This window comes from Mustela putorius, unplaced genomic scaffold (assembly GCF_011764305.1).
Source record: "Mustela putorius furo isolate JIRA1106 unplaced genomic scaffold, ASM1176430v1.1 tig00000827_pilon_pilon_pilon, whole genome shotgun sequence".
NCBI classification, from domain to species: domain Eukaryota; kingdom Metazoa; phylum Chordata; class Mammalia; order Carnivora; family Mustelidae; genus Mustela; species Mustela putorius.
The window spans coordinates 631,177-650,173 of NW_025421489.1; the positions used below are offsets into that span (position 1 = coordinate 631,177).

Genomic DNA, 18,997 nt, shown 5'->3' on the forward strand with positions numbered 1-18,997 from the left:
CCAAGAAAATAAAACATATATAATTTTCATTTGAAGTAATTCTTACAGGCTCATTTCACTCTGCTTTCTTAAAAAAAAAAAAAATTAAAGAGCAAATGTTTATAGTTAAAGCCAGGAAATTTGCCTATTATTCAACTCCTGCTCATATGTAAAAAAATAAACCTTTCAATTCTTTCCTGAGAACACAAAATCAAAATCCAAAAAAAAAAAAAAAAAAAGACCAAGCTAAGTGAATTCACTGATTTCTTGTTTTAGGTTGCTACACTATATAGTTAAACCATACTATAAACATATCCTTATTAAAAATCATTTCAGCCATGGCACTGTTAATGTAATTCAGAAAGTGAACCAGAAAGTCTGATCTATCAAAATAAAATCATGAATTCTGTTATAATTTTGTATATACTCAGTGAGCCACCTGTCATATTTTAATAACTGAAGGGTTAAAACTTCAGCATTTATAATATTTTTGAATTTTATGCAATGTATTTGCTTGGAATAAAAACTCTTGAGGATTATATTTGGGCAAAACCCTTTTGGCATGTAAATTTTAAACAAAATGTTTAAGTGGATGTCATTTTTCCTACCTTCTAAGTATTTAGAGATTTTCTCCAGTCGGACTGGCATGTGAAAGTAAAAAAACAAATTAGACATACAAATATTAATGCATACACGATAGATCAGTTGCTGGATTAAAAACAAGGTAAGACAGTCCAACCTGAGGTTAAATCAGAAGTTTTGCCACTCTTTTTGTCTTCTACGATTTCATAAAATGGGCCTATGACATGTAGCAACTCTTCAACTTTCTCAGTCATCGGCATAGTTTCAAGAATCTGTAATCAAAAGAAACAAATCTTGTGAAATCATAAACTACTAATCGGATCTACACTAGTACCACATAATATAATATTTACAATTTATTTAATAATTTTTTTTTTAAGATTTTATTTGTTGGGCGCCTGGGTGGCTCAGTGGGTTAAGCCGCTGCCTTCGGCTCAGGTCATGATCTCAGGGTCCTGGGATCGAGTCCCATGTCGGGCTTTCTGCTCAGCAGGGAGTCTGCTTCCTCCTCTCTCTCTGCCTGCCTCTCTGCCTACTTGTGATCTCTCTCTGTCAAATAAATAATAAATAAAATCTTAAAAAAAAAAAAAAAAAAAAAAAAAAGATTTTATTTGTTTATTTGACAGAGAGAGACAGAGAGGTCACAAGTAGGCAGAGAGGCAGGCAGAGAGAGAGGGAGAAGCAGGCTCCCCGCCAAGGAGAGAGCCCGATGTGGGGCTCGATCCCAGGACCCTGGGATCATGACCTGGGCCGAAGGCAGAGGCTTAACCCACTGAGCCACCCAGGCGCCCCAATAATATTTTTGAGATTTGATATTCATTTATAGATTCTCCAAAGTATCTGTATTAATTACATACTTAAAGTGTATATTCTCCTAGAAAAGTATAATGTATATTAAAGATTTAAAAGTGCCTTGGGGCGCCTGGCTGGCTCAAGTCATGATCCCAGAGTCCTGGGATCGGGTCCCTCATCGGGCTCCCTGCTTGGCAAGAAGCCTGTTTCTCCCTCTCCCACTCCCCTGCTGTGTTCCCCCTCTCTCTGTCAAATAAATAAATAAAATCTTTTTTTTTTAAGTGTCTTAATTTTGAAGTCTGTTTCACATAAGCTCCTTTTGAAATTTTACCCAATCACCTATAAATTGTACATTAAAAACTGAGGGCACTAATGTTAAATACAATAGAAAATTCTGGGGTTAGAGTAATATTATTCTGTCTATACTTTAAGGTAGTCATCACTTTCAGACACCTTCACACCTATGGGCCAATTTAGAATCACCAAATTTAAAGAGCAAGGTAAATTATTTTTTTTTTTTCAAGATTTTATTTATTTATTTTTCAGAGGGAGAGCGAGCACAGGCAGACAGAGTGGAAGGCAAAGTCAGAGGGAGAAGCAGACTCCCCGTGGAGCAAGGAGCCCGATGTGGGACTCGATCCCAGGACGCTGGGATCATGACCTGAGCCGAAGGCAGCTGCTTAACCAACTGAGCCACCCAGGCGTCCCTAAAGAGCAAGGTAAATTAACTGAAAAGGCATACTATATAAGTAGCAACCAACTGGTAAGAGATAAAAGGAAATATTTCCATACAGAACATACTCTGCAGATATTTAAGGTTAGCTTTGTGTGTGCTGATAGGGAAAACATCTGAATTTTTTTTTACAGGCAAAAAAGTAGTTAGCAAACAGTAACAGTATGATGCCATTACTGGTTTTTTTCTCTTTTTAAATGAGAAGATATAGATATAAATACATAAATGTGTTTCCTCAAAAATAAATAATAAATAAATAAATAAATAAATGTGTTTCCTCAATCTGCAAAATAGAACTAAAAATAATTATCACTTAAACAATTAAAATGGAGGGAATGGAGAAGATTCACTTTTCGTTTTATACTTTTTTGATGTTTGGATTTTTTTCATTTACATATATTACTTCTATCACTAAGGTGAACACATTTATTACTTTAAGCAATCAAAATCCTCTATCATTTTTGCATATTTTTCAGCTTCTACACAGTTTAAAGTGGCCACTTACATCTTTAAAATTAAGAACCTCAGACTTAGTCACTCTCCCTGCTTTATTGTTTGCTTACTGCCTATCTTTTGCAACACTATGTAAGCTCAGTGGAACAAGGCCTTCATCTGTTTTGACCACTTCTGTATTTCCAGTGTCTAGTACATACAAGGAATTTAATAAACAAGGCGGGGGTGTGTTGAGAGATCATACAGAATGAACTATGCTAAAAATAACTGGTGGTAGTGATTACAATTTTAGAGCTCATTGTAAATTATCTAATTGCTGCTCCTCTCAATGGATAGCAGGGCAAAAAATTGTTTTAACCATAAAATGTCTTTTTTAGAAGGAAGTACTTGTTATTGCAAGGCTGGGGCCATTAGGGAGGGCATTTTTATAGCTTATTATATAAACATGATCTGTAATATGTATGGATTACAACAATAATTCTAAGAATTAGATTTGACACAAAAATTGAAACTATTAGGCAATGTTTATTTATTTCTTTAGTTGTTTTTCTATTTATTTATTTATTTTTGGTGATGTTTACTTTGACGTGACCAAAGTCACAGTTACTACATGGCAGAGATATAATTCAAACACAGGTCAGCACCCTTTACCCTATCCTGTACTGAGATAGTGTACGTATGTAAAGACTTAACAGAATCTAGTTAGCCAACCATACATTCCATCTTGACTGACCCCAACTAACACCTTCTTTGATTCCTCTTTCAAACCAGATCTCTTTTAGTTATCTCTCAATGTCAAGTCACTCCCAAAAAGTCGCTCTAATTTGTCCTTAAGTAGGGCTATTCAAATGCTTCGGTTTCTCATATCGCATAGGTAATGGACTGAATTATGGATTCCAAAGAGCAGAACTAACTAGCTAAATAAATAAATGTAGTGTGTGCATTTCTAAGCAAATCTAAGCAGAGTAATTTTTCTTTCAATAAGCTAGAATTTCAGTAGTCAATACAGTTGGGACACATAATGGTCACAGCAAGATACACCCAGAATTTAAGAGATTACTCTCTGAAGAAGAAACTTTAAAAATACAAAACCCAAGAAGAATGACCTTCTGCAAAATTCTCTCCTTCACTCCAATGCTGAAATCAAAGAAATGGTATGCAGGTGGTTGGGCGTGCGTGCGTGTGCACACACACACACGAGATCATCAGCAGAGACAAAGACACAGAAAGACCAGCAGAGCCAGGTAAATCTCAGTCTAGGTAACTACTCCTTAACCACAAAGATTTTATTTACAATGTAAGTGAACTAAATCAAATCAACTGGACTGTAACCTATCCAAATGAAGACTGGTGAGCTACAAGGACTCTCAAAGCAGCATCCAAAGTACAATAATTTTTCTAGGTTTCTCCAGCACATTTCCTTGGTAAGAAATATCAATTCTGTCTGATGAAAATATCCTGTCAAAGGTACAGATACACAGTATTATAAAGCAAAGATTAAATTCCTTGGTTTTGTTTTGTTTTGTTTTGGTCAGATGAACACATCTTTTTTTTAAAGATTTTATTTATTTGTCAGAGAGAGAGGACACAAGCAGGGGGGAGCAGCAGGCAGAGGGAGAAGCACGCTCCTGGCTGAGCAAGAAGCCCAATGTGGGACTCGATTCCAGGACCTGAGCCAAAGGCAGATGCCTTACTGATAAGCCACCCAGGCATCCAGAACACATCTCTTAATGTCACCCAAATCTCAGCGTCCTATGCTGTTCTATAGACAATCTTACAGTTTCCCAAGTGCCTCTGACATTTTGAAGGGTGTCCTACATCTTAATTCTGAGCCTGCTGTGCACTAGAAGAGTAGAACACCCACTGTAAGCTAAGGAATTAGCGTTCTGAGGAAAAAAAAATTGGCATTCTGGCTTTTCTCTACATTTCCAGAAGACGATTATCATCAGTCAAGCCTTAAAAAGAGAAAGCCAATGTTCTGGACTTATAGAGCTATGGACCAGACCCTCAGCCATGGTAACTTAAAGGTTCCATCCTTTATGAGAGTCTGTTCTAATCCTCCCTCTGACGCCTGGGTGGCTCAGTTGGTTAAGCAGCTGCCTTCGGCTCAGGTCATGATCCCAGCGTCCTGGGATCGATTCCCATATCGGGCTCCTTGCTCCGCAGGGAGCCTGCTTCTCCGTCTGACTCTGCCTTCCACTCTGTCTGCCTGTGCTCGCTCTCGCTCGCTCTCTCTGACAAATAAATAAAATCTTAAAAAAAAAAAAAATCCTGAAATAATTAGTCTGGCGTTATACTAGCTTTTTTTTTTTTTTTTTTTTTTTAACAAGTTTCCCCTAGTGATTCCAATGTGTAGCCAGAGTTGAGTACACTGACCTCTCCATAAATCTAACAGACATAATGCATATTATTCAAGTTCTGGTTAATTCTCCAGGAATCCTCATTTAGAAAGCCTATATAACTTGGGGGCGGCTGGCTGGCTCAGTCAGTAGAACATGCGACGCTTAATCTTGGGGTTTTAAGTTCGAGCCCCACACTGGGTGTAGAGATTCTTAAAAATAAAATCTTTAAAACAAAAAAAGAGTTAGCCTGTAAAATTGTACAGAAAATAGAATTTTATATTATGTTTTGGTTTTGAATCAAAATTAACTTTATTTAAAGAATTATGCCTTTGGCTCAGGTCATGATCCCGTAGTCTGGGATTGAGCCCCACATCGGGCTCTCTGCTCAGCGGGGAGCCTGCTTCCTCCTCTCTCTCTGCCTGCTTCTCTGCCTACTTGTGATCTCAGTCTGTCAAATAAATAAATAAAATATTTTTAAAAATTATTCTAATTTTTGATTCCAGCAACTTTTTCAGTGATATTTTACTGGATAGTTTATAAATTACAAAAAGCAATTTTCCAGAGAACATTATCTATTGTAAGATTTAATAAACTGGTAATTCCTTAAACATTTGAATGCAAAAGCACAGAATGAGATTTATACTAAAAGAGTAATTCTAAAGGGCAATAGCACAATGAACTATATTTACAAATATAATTTAACAAATGGTTCAGTTAGTGAACTACTGTAATTAGAAAAAGTCTCAGGGAGCCTGGGTGGCTCAACTGGTTAAATATCTGCCTGCCTTCAGCTCAGGTCATGATGTCAGGATCCCAGGATCTAGTCCAGCATCAGGCACCCTGCTCAGCGAGGAGACTGCTTCTCCCTCTCCCTCTGCCTCTCTCTCTCTCTCAAATAAGTAAATAAAATCTTTTAAAAAAAATCTCCCAAATTCAGTAATCAAATCTTTGGGACAATATACTACCAAACACCATTATTTAATATATAGATATATTTTTAAGAAATATCCAACTTGGGGCTCAAACTCACAACCCTGTGATATACTCTACCAACCTCAGTTGGTAGAGTATAGAACTCTACCAACTGAGCCAGTCAGGTACCTCCCACCTGCTGCCACATCATCACTTAAAAGCATATAATTTTATCTGCTGATATCCAGAAGGCAAATCTCTAAAACTATTTTCAAAAACTAATCAAATTTTCAATCCTAACAGTGTTAGATTTATCTCTAAAAGGTTCCTATAAATTTTATTATATTCACGAGATGAAAAATGAAATTTTAAAAGTCTGATTGGAAATAGTTTAGTCTTTCAGAGAGGTAGTTATAGAATCTACAGGTACAGTAGAAGTATCTTAAGACAGCTAAAAGGCAGCAAGTTAGTTTAAATCCATCTCCCTCCCACTTTAAACTGTGGCTACATCATTAATTAATCAATAGGGAAAATGGGTAAATTTCACCTAATGGGTCAATTCAACTTTACATGATGGAAGTGTGTCTTAAAAATTAGAATGATATTTAAAAGAAAGAAAAGGAATAGTTACCAAACTAAAAAGGCTTTAGATTTTCTCTGCTTTTGAAAGGCTCCTTTCTTGTTGTGCTACTGATATAGTTAAAAGCCAAAAGGACTAAATTCTGACTTATGTCATAGATGAACTAGGCCCACTAAATAAAAACTGCGAAAATTTAACAAAGGGCACAACTTTGAACAGTATAGGAGATACCAAAATAAAACAAAATAAATGAATCTCAACTGACTAAACAGAAATTACTTCTAGAAATGAACACTGTGAAACAATCTGGCAAAAGAACTATTCCTTTTCACAGATTTTTCTTTATGTTCACAGATCATTTATATAAAATTACCAAACGGAGGGGCGCCTGGGTAGCTCAGTGGGTTAAAGCCTCTGCCTTCGGCTCAGGTCATGATCCCAGGGTTCTGGGATCGAGCCCCACATCAGACTCTCTGCTCAGCAGGGAGCCTGCTCCCCCCTCTGTCTGCCTGCCTCTCTGCCTACTTGTGATCTCTGTCAAATAAATAAATAAATAAATCTTTAAAAAAAAAAAAATAAAAGATTACCAAACGGACCTAAATTTCACAATTTCTGATCCAGTTCCAAAATATAAAAGATATAAAAAGATACTAAGAGTTCTTTAAAATCCAAGATTTCTTCAGAAATTTGCTCCTCAAAACAATCCCTTGAACGGACTTAAAAGAGCTAGTGAAAGGAATGCCCTCCTTACTAACTACCAGAGAAATTAAAAGCATCCTTATCTTACTCTGCTTCTGAGATCTCTGCATTCACAGCAAAATGCTTGTTACTAAGAAGTCCCATGACCAAAAAAAAAAAAGTCCCATGACAGGAATATCTCAATTTGTGGGTCAAACTTGATGAGAACACTGATGGCCAGGGTTGTTAACTGTTTCTCCTAAATAAAAAGTTCCAAAGCAGAAATGTTCTCAAGACAGCCAAGGTACTTCCCAGATTCCTGAGAAAGGGACTTCAATATTTCAAGGAATTCCTATTTCTACAACTTTCTGAAGAAGTTCACTATGGAGAAAGACAGGGAAAATGAAAAAAAAAAAAAAAAAAAAAAAACCACATCATTACAATGTGATCTCAAAGAAAAAACAGTTACCTTAAGATGAACATTTAGGAGACAGATAAAATCCTAATAAATTCAATAACACAGATCTTATATTCTAATATATTATAATCTCTTTGTTTGCTAATTTGCTTGATAACAAATTAAATTAGAGCTGCTCTGAATATTTTCATTTTCCTTCTTTTTTTAATCTCATAACCCTGAAATCAAGATCTGAGCGGAGACCAAGAATCAGACACTTAACTGACTAAGCCACCCAGGTGTCCCATGAAATATTTTCATTTTCTGCTGTGAATGATTTCCTTACCTTTTTCATTTCTTCAACATATGCAATCATGGCTTCCTCTTTGGTCATATCACCCAATGAATTCCAAGCATCCCTAGAAATGAGAATATCCAAGTAACAAAAAGACACGTTTTCCAATTGCCCAGAATACAACATTATGTCAAAATGCTATAGGGTCATTAATTTAAAACAGTCTCTCTTCTTAAAGCCTACACAAAAATATTATGCTCTCTTGGGGCACCTGGGTGGCTCAGTGGGTTAAAGCGTCTGCCTTTGGCTCAGGTCATGATCTCAGGGTCCTGGCATCAAGCCCCACATCCGGCTCTCTGCTCAGCAAGGAGCCTGCTTCCCTTCTTCTCTTTCTGCCTGCCTCTCTGCCTACTTGTGATCTCTGTCAAATAAATAAATAAAAATATTTTAAAAAAAAATTATGCTCTCAAAGGATCACTTTAAATATATCATCTTAAAAGTATTAAAGTAAATAAGCTGTCAAATTAAACAGTATTTAAAACTAGTAATCAGGGTGCCTGGGTGGCTCAGTGGGTTGGGCCGCTGCCTTCGGCTCAGGTCATGATCTCAGGGTCCTGGGATCAAGTCCCGCATCGGGCTCTCTGCTCGGCAGGGAGCCTGCTTCCTCCTCTCTCTCTGCCTGCCTCTCTGCCTACTTGTGATCTCTCTCTGTCAAGTAAATAAATAAAGTCTTTTTAAAAAAAATAAAGAAAAAAAAATAAAACTAGTAATCATATAGCCCATCTATAAAATTTAGACTATAGATTACAGAGACTATATTATACACACTGTAGAGCAAACACTATAGACTGTTAAAAAATATTTGCTAAGAACTCTTCAAAAACTTTATATTATAAAGAACAGTAACAGGGGGCACCTGGGTGGCTCAGGGGGTTAAAGCCTCTGCCTGCAGCTCGGGTTATGATCCCAGGATCTTGGGATCGAGCCCCACATCGGGCTCTCTGCTCTGCAGGGAGCCTGCTTCCTCCTCTCTCTCTGCCTGCCTCTGCCTATTTGTGGTCTCTCCTTCTGTCAAATAAATAAATAAAATATATTAAAAAAAAAAAAAGAACAGTAATAGAAATGAACATTTTAGAACTCTGCATGAAATGAACTATCACAGCCATGTTTTAAATGAACAGAAGTTTTGGTTAAAAGTTTCCATTAATGGGCGCCTGGGTGGCTCAGTGGGTTAAGCCGCTGCCTTCGGCTCAGGTCATGATCTCAGGGTCCTGGAATCAAGCCCTGCATCGGGCTCTCTGCTCAGCAGGGAGCCTGCTTCCCTATCTCTCTCTCTCTGGCTGCCTCTCCGTCTACTTGTGATTTCTCTCTGTCAAATTAATAAATAAAAGCTTTTAAAAATAAAAAATAAAAATAAAAAGTTTCCATTAATTTGGGGGCACCTGGGTGGCTCAATGGGTTAAAGCCTCTGCCTTCAGCTCAGGTCATGATCCCAGGGTCCTGGAATCAAGCCCTGCATCGGGCTCTCTGCTCAGCAAGGAGCTTGCTTCCCCTCTCTCTCTCTGCCTGCCTCTCTGCCTACTTGTGATCTCTCTCTCTCTCTGTCAAATAAATAAAATCTTAAAAAAAAAAAAGTTTCCATTAATTTAAACAAGAGTCTAGCTGACACACAAAAAATAAAAGTGGTTTCCTACTCTAAAAAAAAAAAATGTGGGGTGCCTGGGTGGCTCAGTGGGTTAAGCCTCTGCCTTTGGCTCGGGTCATTATCTCAGGATCCTGGGATCGAGTCCCGCACCGGGCTCTCTGTTCAGCGGGGAGCCTGCTTCCTCCTCTCTCTCTCTGCCTGCCTCTCTGCCTACTTATGATTTCTGTCTGTCAAATAAATAAATTAAATCTTTTAAAAAATTTTTAAAAATAAAAAAAAATGTGAGGCACAGGACATTTTTAACCTCATAGATAATAAGAAGAGTCCTTTGAAATTTTTGCCTAAAATGAAAACCTTTCTTTTTACATATTTTTTCCAGAAGCAGTTTAAATCCACCAATGGTCATTTCTGAGGAAAAAATCATAAAGTAAATCAATTTTCTTACAACAGATTAAATAACATACTGCTATTACATTTAACCTATTATCTATGACTGTTCATAAAGCACTTTGAGGAAAGTACAGTACTGAGAAGTCCTCAAAGGAGTTTAAGGACTTCCAATTCAGTGTAAAGAAATTTAGCCTTTGGGTGCCTACGTGGCTCAGTTGGTTGAGCATCTGCCTTCACCTCAGGTCATGATCACCGAGACCTGGGATTGAGCTCCACATCAGACTCCCTCTGCCCCTCACCCTGCTTGTGTGGTTTCTCTCTCAAATAAATAAATGGAATTAAAAAAAAAAAAAAAACAGAGAAATTGAACCATCAAAATGTGTGGTTTTTAAGACATGCTTAACCAATTAGTATACTCTGTTCATAATGTACCATCTATGTTACAGAGGTATCTCTGGCTATTTTATGATTTTAAGTATATTAAAAATCAAATTTCTGGGGCACCTGGGTGGCTCAGTGGGTTAAGGCCTCTGCCTTCAGCTTGGGTCATGATCCCAGGGTCCTGGGATTGAGTCCCCGCATCAGGCTCTCTGCTCACCAGGGAGCCCACTTCCTCCTCTCTGCCTGCCTCTCTGCCTACTTGTTGTGATCTCTGACTGTCAAATAAATAAATAAAATCTTTTTTAAAAAATCAAATTTCTATTCAAGTACAGCGTAACAGGAAGGACAGCCTAGATAAAAAGTTAGCATCGCAGTCCCTTAGTCATGTGCCTAGTTACTTATCATCTAAATGCTCAAAGCAAACTGTCACTTGGCAAGTCAAGTCACTATTTTTCTTAGTAGGTATGAGAGGCAAGAGAATTTGTTTGTTTAATTGACTTTGGGAGTTTCTCTTCTAACAAGAAATGAAAAAAACTCCATCAGGAATGGCTAACTGAAAGTGATTTTTTTTTTAATCTTTGATATACTTTTTGGTTTTATTGTTTTCCTCTCTTCTCCAATACTTTTTTTTTTTTTTAAGATTTTATTTATTTATTTGACAGAGAGAGATCACAAGTAGGCAGAGAGGCAGGCAGAGAGAGAGAGAGAGAAGCAAGCTCCCCGCTGAACAGAGAGCCCGATGCAGGACTCGATCCCAGGACCCTGAGATCATGACCTGAGCTGAAGGCAGTGGCCCAACCCACTGAGCCACCTAGGCGCCCCTCCAAGACTTTTCTATTTGCATGAAATTGTGTTAAAAGCACATGGAGGATAAAAACTGGATCTAGCATGTTAGAACACTTCTGCTCAGAATTATACATAACCACATAATTAAGTCATATGATAATTATGTCACTAAAGTAAAATTCCTTTCATAGTTCTCTATATGAAATTACCATTTGTATCTTCCAATAGGATCCCAGAATCCAGGCCTTGAAAGTTTACAGGGTCCTTCAGTTGCCTGCTTATAGAAGCTGTAGAATTTGAGCATCATTTCATTTGTTGGCTGAAATGAACCTATTGGAAACATATTAAATACAGATCACCTGGAGAATACAATCAATAATATAAGGTTACAAATCAGCTTAGCTATACTAATAGTGATTTTTAAATATTTCATTAATAGTTCAGATAATCATTTATTTCTGTGATATAGAAACAAACATTATGGCTCTGTTAGTTGCTATACTCCTTTGATTGATTAATTTTTTTAAAGATTTTATTTATTTATTTTACAGAGACACAGTGAGAAAGGGAACATAAGCAGAGGAAGTGGGAGAGGAAGAAGCAGGCTCCCCACTGAGCAGGGAGCCCAATGCGGGGCTCAATCCTAGGACCCGGGACCATGACCTAAGCTGAAAGGCAGATGCCCAACGACTGAGTCACCCAGGCGACCCAACTATACTCCTTTGATTAAAAAAAAAACTCTGAGGGGCGCCTGGATGGCTCAGTTGGTTGGGTGACTGCCTTCAGCCCAGGTCATGATTCCAGAGTCCTGGGATGGAGTCCCATACTGGGCTCCCTGCTCAGTGGGGAGTCTACTTCTCCCTCTGACCCTCTCCCCTCTCATGCTCTCTCTCACTCATGGTCTCTCTGAAATAAACAAATAAAATCTTAAAAACAAAAAAACTCTGAGGTTTTTACACTTTAATAACAATGCCCAACATAGCTCAATAAATAAAAGAATAAATGAATAAATATGCTGTAGGTATAACTAAAATAACCGGCAAAAGTCATTTAAAAAAGCAATATATGAAAATACAGAATATAATAAGGTATTTTTTTTAAAGATTTTATTTATTTATTTGACAGAGAGAAATCACAAGTAGATGGAGAGGCAGGCAGAGAGAGAGAGAGAGGGAAGCAGGCTCCCTGCTGAGCAGAGAGCCCGATGTGGGGCTCGATCCCAGGACCCCGAGATCATGACCTGAGCCAAAGGCAGCGGCTTAACCCACTGAGCCACCCAGGCGCCCAATAAGGTATTTTTTAATGAGGTATTTTTATTCAAGTAATAAGGTATTTTTTTTAAGATTTTTTAATGTATTTATTTGACAGACAGAGATCACAGGTAGGCAGAGAGGCAGGCAGAGAGAGAGGGGGAAGCAGGCTCCCCGCTGAGCAGAGAGCCCGATGGGGGGCTCGATCCCAGAACCCCGGGATCATGACCTGAGCCGAAGGCAGAGGCTGTAACCCACTGAGCCACCCAGGTGCCCCAAGTTAATAAGGTATTTTTTAATGAGGTATTTTTATTCAAAGACTGGACAAACCAAACTGAATGAAACAAATGAAAAAGTTAAATGTACACTCTGTTTTATGAAAACCTCAATCTTAATAAATTCAACTCTTCGGGGCACCTGGGTAGCTCAGTCAGTTGAGCCTTCGGCTTGGGCTGTGACCCCAGTGTTCTGGGATGGAGCCCTGGGTCAAGCTCCCTACTCAGCCAGGATTCTGCTTCTCCCCCTCCTGCCCACTTGTTCTCCCTCTCACTATCTCTGTCTATTTCAAATAAATAAATAAAATATTAAAAAAAGAAATTCAAATTTCCTCTTGGCCAAATTTCAATTTCTTGATGAATAAAGAAGTTTTGCTAAAGTCAACCAGTGTGTGCTGTGGTAGAAAAAGAGTTAATCCAAGAAAAAGAGATTTCTTGGGACTCCTGGGTGGCTCAGTCAGTTGAGCACCTGCTTTTGGCTCTGGTCATGATCACAAGGTCCTGGGATCCAGTCCCATCAGACTACCTGTTCAGTGGGGAGTCTGCTTCTCCCTCTCTCTCTGCCCCTTCCCCCTGTTCATCCTCTCTCTCTCTCTCTCTCAAATAAATAAATAAATAAATAACATCTTTAAAATTTTTTTTTCAAATTGTATGCATGAGTACTATAAGTTGCAATACTTAAGAACATGGAAAACTGGAATGCAAATGTTTTATAATAACTACCTAAATAATTATGATACATATATACAACAGGATAGTTTATAACTACAGCCCTTAAAAATTATATGGTATGAAAATATAAACAATGGCTTGAGAAAAGTTTCACTACCTACTATAAAATGAGAAAAAAACAGTAGTTTAAAAATAGCATATCCAGTATAATCCATTTTTGCAAAATAAGTATGTACCTAAAAAGCAAATAGAAGGAAATGCATCAAAATGTTGAAGAAGATATCTCTGGAGATAGTAAGCACAGAGATTATTTTTATCTTCTTTTTTGCTTACTTGTGTTTTAAAATGTTTGATATTCGGTGTGTTTGTATATTACTTTTATACCATAATCAGTATAAAAATAAAACTGTAAAAAGATATTTTTAAAACTTCACAGATTGGGGGCGCCTGGGTGGCTCAGTGGGTTGGGCCGCTGCCTTCGGCTCAGGTCATGATCTCAGGGTCCTGGGATCGAGTCCCGCATCGGGCTCTCTGCTTGGCAGGGAGCCTGCTTCCCTCTCTCTCTCTCTGCCTGCCTCTCTGACTACTTGTGATCTCTCTCTGTCAAATAAATAAATAAAATCTTTAAAAAAAAAAAAAAAAAAAAAAACTTCACAGATTGGATAATAAACAGATAATGTATAGTAATCAAAAATGAGTAGTTTATAAACGTTGTGAAAATTACAACATAGAGAAGCTGAAAGCTGGTGTTTCAGGTTTGGCCAAGAATGAATAATTAAGTCCAAAATCACAGTAACAAAGATCTATATATAATATATGCTCCTTTTGGAGTATCAGATATATTATTTCAATAATATGGTCCTCCTTTATGTAAGAGGTAAAAAAAAAATGGGGAAATTACAGTTAAAATGGTTACCTATTTTTTTAAGGTCTGAAATAAAGTTTTGAGAAAATATTTTTAAGATGGTTACCTGTTTAAATAAAACAAACTAAATTTGAAACACCAAGAGCCTCATCTCATTGTATCTTCAGTAAATCAAAATAGGATTTAAAAGTTTATTTGTTAAGGTGAGTGACATATACATTAGAATAGATTACAGCAAAAACTGATAACATATTGTATATATTCTGTGAGTAAGACACCAGATAAAGTACAATCTGTCCTCAAGGTGCTCTCACATAATATATGAGAACCCCATCCTGGGGCTGGATCCCAGGATGCAGCGATCATGACCCAAGCCAAAGGCCTACGCTTAACCAACTAAGTCACTCAGGCACCCCTGTTCATTCACTCTTAATAACAACCCCTTCATATGTCCTCCCCTTGTTCTATGTTTGAGATTACGAAAGGAATACTATTTTGTGTATATGTTTTCAAAACCTTTTGAATCTGCAATTAATGAATTTTTATTCAAGTGTTGAATATTCATTACCAAGTCAATTCATGATTAATTAAAATAGAGAACATATTAAATGCTGCAATAACGGTGTATTCCGTGAGCATTCACTGAGTTTTATGCTCTGGCACAGTAATCGTGCTTAAAAGCATCATTAAAAAAAACACAAGTTTACTGTGGAAAATAATTCATATTATGAAGGATAAGAAGTAAAAGATCAAAGTTCCCCCTGCCAAGCCTCTCCACAGGAAAAAAAAAAAAATATTTGAATAATGGCTTTAAACTTCCCAACTTCGGTCAAACACATAAAATTACAAGAAGCTCTGTAAACGCTAAACAGGATGAATTTGAAGAAAACCACACACCTGGACACATCACGGTCAAATTGCTAAAAGCCAATGATAAAAGAATTAAAGGTAGTCTGAGAAATGACACATTAAATACAAAGGAACAACTGGAAGGACTTTTTCCTTAAGCTGCAAGGAAGGCCCAATGTAAGAATAAGAAAGAGAGCACGAGAACAAGAGATTAGCACACACAAAAAAAGTCACAAAAATATGTATTTATTAAAAAATAATTTTACAAATGAATATAGCACATCAAAAGTTTCTGAACGGCTCAAATAGTACTCTTTATGAGGATGCGGCACCAAGCATCCCCAACCCAGTTTTGTTTTGTTTTGTTTTGTTTTTAACATATCCAAATCCGCAGTCATTAAGTAACAGACTTTTGTTTTCAGCAATAAACACTGCTCAAAATCGGAGTAATATATTTGTCTTGTGCTTGAAAGATCAGCAGGTAATTAACACCCTTTACCTTTCCTCCAATTACATTCCTTTCAACCGCAGCAACCGAGGAGGCTGTATTTAGCCAAGCTACAAGCTGAAAGAAGATTAAAGGAGGCGAGGTTAGGAAACTGGGGCCTCGGGCCTCTGCAGGAGTGGGGGCCCGGCGCACTTACCATTTTTCGGCAAACTCTGGATCACCTTCACCGCCGCCTGAAACCTGGTTTCGTGCACGGATCTCGTGTCCGCCATCTCCAGCCGCCAACGCCGGCCCCAGTCCCGGTCCCAAGGTCTGTTGGCAGGAATCAGGCAGCAGCAGCACCAGCTTTCCCAGGAGCCTGCATGAAACTGGAACATGGAGCGCAGCCGCGGATCAACATGCCCAAAGGGAGGAGGCCCACGCAGCTGGTCATTGCCCCGTCGCCCTGCCCTATCCAGGACACACAGAACGAGGTGGCCCAGCTCGTTCCTCCTCCCCGGGGCGTGACCTAGGCCGAGAAGCCGGCCCGCCGACACACAAAAACAACTCACCGAGAGGAAGAGCATCTCTAGCACAACACCGAGGGGCTCCGGCCACCCGTGATCTCGGAGCCGCTCTTGCACCCGCAGGACCCTAGCGGAGCAGCCACACTCCCCATCCCGGCGGGGTCCGTCGGTCAGCAGGCGCGCTCCCCACGGCCCCGCCCCAGAGCCTCTAAAGGACCCACTAGCTGCCGCCGCCACTGCGGCCGCTCAGCGGACTCCACCCACCCGCCCGCGTCCGAGGCGACGACGCGCGCGGCTGTGGGTTGCCTGGGTAGGGCCAGAGAGGAAGGAGAGGCAGAGATGCGGACGGATCGGGATCTCGCTTTTTTGGGGGGGGTGGGGGAAGTGGGGGGGGAGGTTCTCGCTTTTTGAATAGGCCGGACCGCCGCGTCGGTGCAGCCGGACGGGGGACAGGGGACGCGGGGTTGGGTCCTGCGACAGGGCCCTGAGGTCCACAGCGACTGCCCTCTTAGGTTTAGGTTTGAGGAATGTGATGGGACCTAAGAAAGGGCTTTAGGTCAGGATAGGCTCAGTGCGAACCTTATGTTCTGCCATTCGAGTTCTGGCGATCTTGACAGTGTCCTAAAGAGTAGATGGAAGCATTTGAGGTGCTGGGTCCAAGTGTTCAGCAGTGCTCGGGCCGCGATTGTTTGGCAGCTTTAGCCGCCTCGAGCCAAGAACGTCTGAGAGTAACCAAAGGTGTGTGGGAAGGTTGCCGACCCCTGGACGGGGCCGCGGGGAGCGAGGGCACCTTCCCCAGCACCACCACTAACATCTTGCCCCGAGGAGCCGGGCACGGCCCAGCTTCAGCCCGATTTAATAGGCCACAGGGCTCGGGGGAGAGAGCACTGAAGACCCACTACGGATTGTTAACTCTAAAAGGTTGTCTGCTATAACGCCCCGCGACCTCAGGCACCTCGAAGAGCCCCCAGCCCCACCGCAAGGGGACAGGCAGGGGTTTCAGGGATGGAGTCCTGCGGCCCGGAAACCCCCGAGTTGCCAGGGCCTCTCTGTCACTTCGGGGTGGGTTAGGAGCGTTACTAGCGGATATTCAGGCGCAGACTGTAAGCCACTCTTCCCTCCGAGCCGCACTGCCGGCATTTACCTTGGCATTACCCGGCAAGGCCCGTCCGGTATTGTCCCCGACGCCCGCCCCTCGCCCTGCCCCCGTGGACTTGTGGGAAATGTAGTTCCCCCACCCCCTCCGCGGCGCTTCCGGATACCTCCCTGGGCGGCTGGCGTTCTTCCCACCAGTTCCGGTTCGGTTTCTCCGTACCGCCGCCGCTGCGGCCGTTGCGGCGGAAATCCCTTCTTTCCCGCTGCGTCGCGCTGTGGGGCGAATTCACAATGCCACAACCGCTCCCAGCAAAAGAGACCCTCCGGGGTGCCTTCAGAGGTATCCTGATGTGACCGGGTGTGAATCGGAAAACTGGGGTCTAATTTTTGCTGCTGCTTGCTTAGTAGCTTTGGGGGCAGGTGTAGGAAGGCAGGCGCCGTGTAGGTAATAAAGACTACCGCTTTCCTATGTGCCAGGTGTTTGCCAGGCGAATAACATGTTCCAAAACCGCTGTAGGGTATGTACGAATGAGGAAATGGAGGCTCACGGTAACTGATTGGCCCAAGGTCCCACAGTTTAGTAAGTAGCAGAGCCAGGAGTCCGTCCAAAAAACTCTTACTTTACATCTTAGACTGACGCCCAAGTTTAAGAAACTAACAGTTTTGTAATTTACTCAAACTAGGAAGAATTAATTGTTTTAATATCTGCTGCTTCTCCTCTATGGTTTTTATTATTATTATTATATTCATTTCAGTTCCAATCTGTTCAGTCATGCCTACTTAAAAAAGGGCTTGGGTGTTAGTATTTCTAAGTCTTCATTTTGGCAAGTCTTCATTAAGTATTAAGCAAATGTATAGCATGTTGGTCGTTAGGTACGGGATGAATAGGAATTTCCTGTCAGTGATTTATGTGGAATTTCCATTTGCAGGTAGTACTGATTTCCAAAAAAGGAGAATAGCGTAAGGAGAAAGGAAATAAAAAATCTTTTTTTTTTAAAAGATTTTATTTATTTATTTGACAGAGAGAAATCACAAGTAGATGGAGAGGCAGGCAGAGAGAGAAAGAGAGAGGGAAGCAGGCTCCCCGCCGAGCAGAGAGCCCGATGCGGGACTCGATCCCACGACCCTGAGATCATGACCCGAGCCAAAGGCAGCGGCTTAACCCACTGAGCCACCCAGGCACCCCCTTTTTTTTTTTTAATTTTTAAAATACAATGTATTATCAGGGTACAGATCTGTGATTCATCAGTCTTACACAATACACAACACTCACCACAACACATACCCTCCTCAGTCTCCATCCCCTAGCCACCCTATTCCCTCCACCCCTTCCCCCCTCCCCCAGCAACCCTCAGTTTATTTCCTGAGATGAAGATTCTCTTATGGTTTGTCTCCCTCTCTGGTTTCTTCTTTTTTCATTTTTTTTTTAATATTTTATTTATTTATTTGACAGAGAGAGATCACAAGTAGACAGAGAGGCAGGCAGAGAGAGAGAGAGGGAAGCAGGCTCCCTGCTGAGCAGAGAGCCCGATGCGGGCCTCGATCCCAGGACCCTGAGATCATGACCTGAGCCGAAGGCAGCGGCTTAACCCACTGAGCCACCCAGGCGCCCTTCTTTTTTCATTTTTTTCTTCTCTTCCCCTGTGATCCTCTGCTTTGTTTCTCAAATTCCATATATTAATGAGATCATATGATAATTGTCTTTCTCTGATTGGCTTATTTCGCTTAGCATAATACCCTCTAGTTCCATCCACGTTGTTGCAAATGGTAAGATTTCGGTTTTTGATGGCTGCATAATATTCCATTGTATATATACTGCTCTTAACCTTCATAATCTATCACCACATTTAAGAAATCTAAATATTTAAAAATAGGGGCACCTGGGTGGCTCAGTCATTACATGTCTGCCTTCTGCTCCTGTCATGATCCCAGGTTCCTGGAATCGAGCCCCACATCCGGCTCCCTGTTCAGTGGGAAGCCTGCTTCTTCCTCTTCCACTCTCCCTGCTTGTGTTCCCTCTCTCGCTGTGTCTCTGTCAAATAAATAAACTCTCAAAAAAAAAAAAAAACAAGTAAATAAGAAATAAAAAAAT

The 18,997-nt window shown here is 40.4% G+C and overlaps 1 protein-coding gene across 9 annotated transcripts in view; it reads right to left on the reverse strand.

Annotated features, from left to right (window-relative positions):
• ACBD5 (acyl-CoA binding domain containing 5) overlaps nucleotides 1-17,037 on the reverse strand; it is a 42,624-nt gene extending 25,587 nt beyond the window's left edge. The window contains exons 1-6 of one of the 9 annotated variants that reach the window (XM_013058952.2): nucleotides 16,955-17,037; nucleotides 15,501-15,672; nucleotides 11,155-11,275; nucleotides 7,795-7,867; nucleotides 719-833; nucleotides 588-620 (exon numbers count right to left, since the gene is read on the reverse strand). In XM_013058952.2, the coding sequence (XP_012914406.1) occupies nucleotides 588-620; nucleotides 719-833; nucleotides 7,795-7,867; nucleotides 11,155-11,275; nucleotides 15,501-15,576 (418 nt within the window). In that variant the 5' untranslated portion in view covers nucleotides 15,577-15,672; nucleotides 16,955-17,037. Of the gene's footprint in view, nucleotides 1-587; nucleotides 621-718; nucleotides 834-7,794; nucleotides 7,868-11,154; nucleotides 11,276-15,500; nucleotides 15,673-15,855; nucleotides 16,143-16,954 lie in introns of those variants that run through there. The other 8 variants (XM_013058954.2, XM_013058949.2, XM_013058948.2 and 5 more) reach the window with 8 other exon arrangements.
• Between the last annotated feature and the right edge of the window lie 1,960 nt (nucleotides 17,038-18,997).